The sequence below is a fragment of the Buceros rhinoceros genome, unplaced genomic scaffold (assembly GCF_000710305.1).
Source record: "Buceros rhinoceros silvestris isolate BGI_N320 unplaced genomic scaffold, ASM71030v1 scaffold1996, whole genome shotgun sequence".
NCBI lineage: Eukaryota > Metazoa > Chordata > Aves > Bucerotiformes > Bucerotidae > Buceros > Buceros rhinoceros.
In genome coordinates this window covers 33,897-41,185 of record NW_010417910.1, presented here as the reverse complement: position 1 = coordinate 41,185, position 7,289 = coordinate 33,897, and the positions used below count along the sequence as shown (strand labels likewise).

General features: G+C 43.3%; 1 protein-coding gene across 1 annotated transcript in view; it reads left to right on the top strand.

The window, feature by feature from the left end:
• The window catches only part of LOC104495352 (kinesin-like protein KIF26B), a gene marked incomplete at its 5' end in the record, with an annotated part of 67,323 nt that overhangs the window by 50,107 nt on the left and 9,927 nt on the right, over positions 1-7,289 (top strand). The window contains 1 exon segment of the mRNA XM_010138312.1: positions 1-461. This exon segment is cut by the window's left edge and continues 15 nt beyond it. Coding sequence (XP_010136614.1) covers positions 1-461 — 461 coding nt within the window.

The following is a 7,289-nucleotide window of genomic DNA, read 5'->3' as shown; positions in this document are numbered from 1 at the left end:
CAGCAGGAACCGGGGCTCAAGCCTTGCTTCCAAATTACCCCTTCGGGCTGTCAACGGGCGTATTTCAGAGCTGCTCCAAGGCAGCACCAGTACGAGAGGCTTACAGCTGCGAGGAAGCTCAGAGGCAGAGGAACGTGGGGGCCTTCCTGGGGATGAGAAGCCAGCTGTTCACATGCTACCTTCACCTTACAGCAAGATCACTCCTCCTCGGAAACCTCACCGCTGCAGCAGTGGTCACGGGAGTGACAACAGCAGTGTCCTAAGTGGGGAGCTGCCCCCCGCCATGGGAAAAACAGCCCTCTTCTACCATAGCGGGGGGAGCAGTGGCTACGAGAGCATGATGAGGGACAGTGAGGCGACAGGGAGCGCCTCTTCAGCGCAAGACTCCATGAGTGAGAACAGCAGCTCTGCGAGCGGCAGGTGCCGAAGCCTCAAAAATCCGAAGAAACGATCAAATGCGGGTAAGCTTGTGGTGATGTGAAAAAGGAGCACAGATCAAAGCAGGTAACTAGTACAAGGTGGGGAGGCTAGCCCTCAAGGTGAGCTAGTTCAGTACCAGATGTGTCTCTAGCAGAGAATCAAGGCCAAGAAAAGTGTCCTAGGCTCTGAGTTTCTTCATTTTGCAACATGCACAAATCCTGTGTCGTTGCATTGCCTTTCCAGTGGAGTCTCCCACTCACCCATTTCGCTGAAGTTTACTTCACATGAACGTTTTTCCCTAAAACTGATTAGTATTACCACTGGCAGCCACATTCAAGTAGTTATTCATACAGATATTCTTCTGATTTGATTCCAGAAAGATGCTTTTGTGAGGCGGTGAAATGTAACTGCTACTCTTAAGCGCTTTGGGCACAAACTCCCCTCTTGGAATGCACGTGTTTCACCACCTCAAGACCAGCGTGCCGCTGAATATCAGTATCTATTGTAAGCCCATTTTTGCTTCTTGTGTGCCCTGCATGTCCAAAGGTGCAAGATGCCTCGCAGCCAAAAACGCCAATGAGTTCCTTCTTCCCACCTTCCATGCCTCTCGAAAGATACTATCCTGCCTCTGAGACTCTCATTTTTTAACTTTTGAGTTATGAGTCTTTCTTTTCCCAGTAACTTATTGATAACAAATAATAAATTGTATTAATAGTAATATATAGGAGCTACTGCACTGAAGTGCTTGCAAATCTGATACCTTTTTAATGATCAGAGAAAGGATCAGAAAGACTTTGTCTTTGTTCAGATATAACCCCAATAGCTTTCATACTACATCAGGTCTTTTTAATTAGATGGCAAGAGCCTCCTGGGTCATACCAAGAGTCTGTGCAATTGCAGCTGGTGCATTTTGAAAAAACTGCACATTGACATTGGAACTGGTGTGCACAGGTACGTGAAATACCAGTGGGTACTCTCCTATTCTTTACCGGTTTACATGGTAATAAATTGATTTTCCTATTTCTGAGGAGCTGTTCCTCTAATAGCTCCTTTCAAATATAAACTTTTTAATAGTATCTTGCAAGAAAATGCAGGATGATTTGTGTGTTGTGAAAAAGGAAAACAAAGCTGTCCACAGAGATGGCACGTATGCTGACAACTGGATTGTGTCTTGTGGAGAAGCTGTCCGTATAATATGGGCTTTTTCCACAGGACGTTTATATGCAAAAAATTTATCAAGTTCAGTGAAAATAGGCAGCTGTGCACATGAGGGAACAGGGAGAAAATGGCAATGTAGATTTATCCTTATTAGACACTAGAGAACATCCCCCACATCCCTAGGGGAGATAATTTAAAAAATTACACTAAGAAAAGCTTCAGGCAGAGCCTGCTCATTCTTGGACTCCAGAGTTCATCCCAAACTTAAATCAGCAGAAGGCCAGGATTTGTTAACCCTGATGCTCATAAAATTATTTGCTTCATTTCACTTCTTTCTGCTTGGATAGCACATTGGTGGCTGGACAAGGCTGGAGATACAAGTGAGAAAAGAAAAACACTGCGTTGCAATTACAGAGGAGCTTCAGATCTGTGTGTTGTACTTTATACCAGGGTTATGTTTTGGCTCACAGCTCTGGCTTTTGATAACCCCTATGCAGGACTGAACATTGTGTCAGTGGCCATGAAAAGGGAGTTATGAAAAGAGGGCTGTTGGAGACTCAGGTTTCAGGTTGCTCTTGTAGCAGTCTGAAAGACACACCTGGAGAGAAGAGGCTTTTCCATGGTCTAGTCAGCCTCAATCGGCGCAGCGACACTGGTTTGCAGAGGCAGTGAGCAAGGTGGGGAAAATGGGGAGTCTAAGCTTTGCTAATTTTTTACTGCCGTGTAATATCTGACCTGCCTTTTTCACCAAATGCAACTTTTTTGCCTGGCCAACAGATTAATCTCTAATCTCTTGTGTGGGTTAGTTTCTCTCTCCTTGGTTAGCAAGGTGGCAGCTGTCTAGCTATGGCTGGATCTGAGTATCTGGGGTGGAGGGTTTTCAGTGGAGGGCCTGTGGCCCTGGAAGTTTCCTGCCCTGGTGGGCTCAGCAAAGCCTGGCACATTGACCTCCCTTAATGGAATTTACAAAGCTTTTCTCTTAACTCAGCCTATCACCTGATGTGGGGAGATTCTGAATGCATCATCTCTGACACTTTAATTTTGAGAGTGATTCCCTACATCAGCAAGAAATTCTTGTATTGTTTTGAATTACTTGTGTTTGTGTATAAGCGCAACGAGGGGTTTTATGCAATTAAACAAAAAATCTTTACTACCTTCCATATCTCTAGCAGTAAATCTCTGCCCAGAAATTAATAAAGCTTCACTTTCTTATAACCCAGCTCTTGTTTGCATTTGGTCCTGCAGCAGTGAAATCATAATTCCGTTTTGATGAGTTTGATAATAGTATAGTTTTTCACATGTCAGCGGATTTATGATGGCATAAAGGATTATGACTTCAATGCAGGAGAAATGAAGGAGCTGAGATATAAGGGAGAATAGAGCTGTTCACAAATACCTTTTCATTCCATAATAAACAAAAAAAATCAAAGATTTGCAATCTTTCAGCCTTCGTAATACCTGCTTTCTATAGGTCTGGTTTAGCGTGAATTTTTTCTCATAAGGTACACTTATTATTGAAAAAGATAGCAGACAAAGGTTCTGAGCTCTTAAAAGACAGATATTATTTTAATACATAGTGTCAAGAGCATTGGACCTTTCTTGATTTACGGTCATAGATCCACTGTGCTGTAATGGATATGGCACTATAGATATGCTCATTTCAGGTCAAGCAACCTTGTCCACTTTATTTATGATTATTATTAACAGAAATGCTAGCTGTCAGACAGAATCAACATGAATCAGCCCAAGGCCCCTGTAAGAGGAGCTATAAAGAGTCTTCAAGAGAATCACCAGCGTCCCTGTCAGATCTCACAATTACTTTTAAAATTCTGACACAATGGAGAGACATAATTTTATTCTAGAGATTAAGATCTTGTCTTTCAGTGCTCTTAAGTGCATTATTTGTATGTGTAGGTGCTTCTCTTCTGGGTGTCATACATGAAGCATCAGACCTACACTGACAGCTTTTGAAAGATAGAGCTAGTTCATATCCTTCAGTGTTAGCCTTAGGTTAAATTTTGGGCTCTGCCTGGGTTCCTGTACAGTTCACAGACAGCCCAGTATTGTTACAAAAATAAAAATAAAATAAAATAAAAATACTCGCCTCTTGCATTCTGGTACCTATTGAAAAATCACGTGTTTACATCATGAAGCACATAAGCCTTCCCTCTGAAGCTAACATATCCATTTAATAAACATTCCCATCTTTCTGGTATTTAACATTGGTCCTGTAACATCATGTCAGCATATATTGCCCCAAAGTGACTGCTTATGGCAGAAACAGAGCTCTTTAGCCCTGATCTACTGCTGTACGTTTCAAAGCTTTGTACAGCTGTTCTTTAATCCACCCTGTGGTGTAAGTATTATTCCAGACCCGATTTTACAGGTGGAGAAATGAAGGCAGAGAATTTTACTGACTTGCCCAATGCCTACAGCTAAGTGGCAGCCAGATTCAGGGTTAAATTACAGGCACTTTTGACTGATCACCTCAACCCCAACTGCCTTGGCTGTGCATCCTCCCCTGCCCTTGCAGAGCAGTGGAGAGGAGGGTTTTACCTGTTATTTTCTTTTTGTGGCAATTTTTTCCCCAATTTTCTATTCCTCCTTCCCTCTTTGCCCACAAGCATCTCTACAACTATGTTTTCTCTGATTTCTTCACTCGCTCCATTAGCCTTTCCTTTCTAAGAAACAATTGGCATCTCAGCTCTATTTCTGGCTCTGGTTCTAGCCTCCTCTCTCTTGGGCAGGCAGTGCTGTCTTGAGCAAGGCACTGAAGTGTTAGGGCATGGTTTGTACAGTCATCACTAGCACCAATTATGTATATTTTTAAAAATTCCTCAAGTGCAATGGTCCAGTGCTGCTCCATAGAGAGGCAGCGATAAGGGTGCTTTATAATAGGTACATTAATATATAATTAACGTTTAAGAGGTAAATGCATTCCAGCTGAACTCAGTTTTACCAAAGCCTTATTTGTATCCCAGGAACACAACAGGTACGAGAGGGAGGCAGGCAGTGTAGCAGATTAGGACTTGCAAGATCCATGTTGTATTCTCTGGTGTGATAGTGATTCGCTGTATCACCTTGGGCAACTTGTGTAATTTCTGTGTTCTCTGGTTGCCTGCTCATAAAACTAGGTAACAGTGGCGTGAAAAAAAGTAACAGTAGGGTCCTTAGATCAGAAGTGTTACCTGCCTGCTTTTTGTTGTTCTGCTTTGGTTTTTAGAGTCTTTTCCCATGTTTAGTTCGAATGTACATGGGCATTACTTTCAAATAAATCTGAATGCAGAACATGACTGGATGATTTCAGAGGTGCAGCTTTGGTGCTAGCTCCAGGTCCTGCCCACTGTGAGCAAACAGCGAAGAGTGAGCCCAGGCTCTAATAAGGTGTACCAGCCAGGTCCTGTTTGCGTACTCATTTAATGTGCACAAATGCCTTGTTTCTGCCTTTTACCTCCCTCTCGTCCACATGTTATTTACCATTTCCTGTCCATTTACAGTATTTCAGAGCTGTCTTTAAGGAGACCTTCCCTGGGGACAGCAGAACAGGAGGGGCTCTGAAACAATTCATCATAGACAGGCTTTCTATGGAGATCTCAGGGACCTTCCTGCGGCTGTTTTCTTTCCTCTTCTTTTTGCGGATAGGATTGGGTGCTTAAGAGAGTTCCCGTACCATCTGACACTGAGATAGACCTAAGGGCTGCAATCCATCACTGCTTGCAGAGCTCTGTTGGAGATGGGACCTCTTCCAAGGAGTATGTCTCCTTTGATTTCTCTAGTTGAGGTTTTTGGAGCTGAGTCTGAGCCTGGAGCTTTACTGGTGCGGGGGCCTGTGCTGGCAGGGTGAAACACTCTGGCAGCACTCTATGGCCTTGGGGAGCAGCAGTGTGCAGCGGTCCTAACGTAGCGGTGAGGACTGCTGTCTGTTGGCTCATATGCATAGACATGGTAACAGGGGCAAAACCCTAGGACTTGGGTGTGGGAGGAAAATGTGGGAAGGACGGAGACAGCTGAAGAGGTGATGCTTAGGGGACAAAGTCCTTACCTGCAAAGTGCTTTCAAGTTGGGTCATTCTGGGCCAGTTCAGCCTTCTCGAACATTGAGTGTCAATGAGCACTCAATGTATTGAGTGCTAAAAGTATTGAAATCAAAAGTATCAATATCAAAAGTATTGAAAATGCTTTATTGAAAGTATTAAAAATGCTTTATTGAAAGTATTAAAAATGCTTTATTGAAAGTAAGGCCAAGCAGAAACAAGAGTGGGGGTAAATTAAGGTTTCCAGTTGCTGGCTTCCTGAAATTTAAACCTGTGCCCTGAGTTTGAGTTGTGTATCTCTGCATTTGCGGGACTCTGCTCTTGACAGTCAGTGATAGGATTGGGGGTGGAGGTGAGTGTTTGTGCACACACTTTAATCTTCTGACTCCTTGTGGCTCTTTCTCAGTACTAAGTTTCACCACCAAATCACAGCAAATTGCTACATGATTTTAAGCACTTTAATAAAAAGACAGATTGTTAAGACATGACAATAATTATCTACGATTAGAGTCCATTTTCTCTCTTACTTGTGTGCACTGGGTTTCACTGGTGGGATGGTTTTAAAGATGGAAATTTAGGGGTTCCTGGAAAGCCCTGAAAAGTCTGTATTGGAACATTCACTCTCTGGAAGCACTTAGCTCTGCCTACGAAAGCAGCACGAAAAGCTGGAGGCTGAATCTGCAGGCTGTAAATTATGAAAGTCTATCTCTGAGCAATATTGCAAAACATCACGTTTTGAAACATGGCCAAAATAATAATGATAAAACAAAACACCAAGAAAAAGAGCCTGAGCTTCTGTTGTTGAATCCAAGTGAAAAGGAATTGGGTTCATGTTTAGACTGCCTAAGGCATCGTGTGGGAAGCTGAAAATTGCCATTTGTATCACAAAGCCATAGGGCAGCTCCAGTGTTTCTACTTTAACTTGCTTACAAGTGATGGTAGCTAATTGATATCCTGCACTATACCTTTACCATGACAAAGGATGTTTAGAATTATACAGGAAAAAGCTGTTTGCATGCAGGTGACAGCTTTATGCATGTGACTGCTGGCTGGACAGCCCAGGAGGGAGAGGAGGGAGGGGAAGTTTGGGCTTCAGCTCCAAATTTTTTATTTTTTTTTTGTTGTTCATTAAAGCAACAGCATTGATTTTCCCAGGTCAAAGCCAGGCCATTTCATGCAGCAAATCTGTGTTGAAAGGGATCAGAGTAATCATTTTTTACACGCTTGACTACTGCATGCCAGCACTGAGCTTTCAGCCACATGAACACAGGAATGATTTAATAGAGGAAATGGCAGCAGGCTATTGTGCACGGTGAAGGCTCCATGTAACATGCATGACTGAGTCGGACACCATTAGGCTGGGTGTAAATAAAACCTGCTCCTGACACTGCCACAGAATTAGCTGACTGGAATTCCTCCACCACTGTCCTGTTGGGAGAGCATGCTCTGGCTGAAGAGCCCCTTCCCCCTCCAGCCTCTTCCTTTGCTGCCCAAGTGACTGACACAGCTATTCAGTGCAGTACTGTGGTAACAATAACCAGCTCCTTAAAAAATGCCACAGTGCTGTTAAACCAAAATTCAGCCCAACGTGAGACAAATATTTAGAAGAGATTCTGCTCATTTTTTGCTAGGGATTGTGGATGCTCGAAAACTCACCCACACCACCCCGCGCACCCCC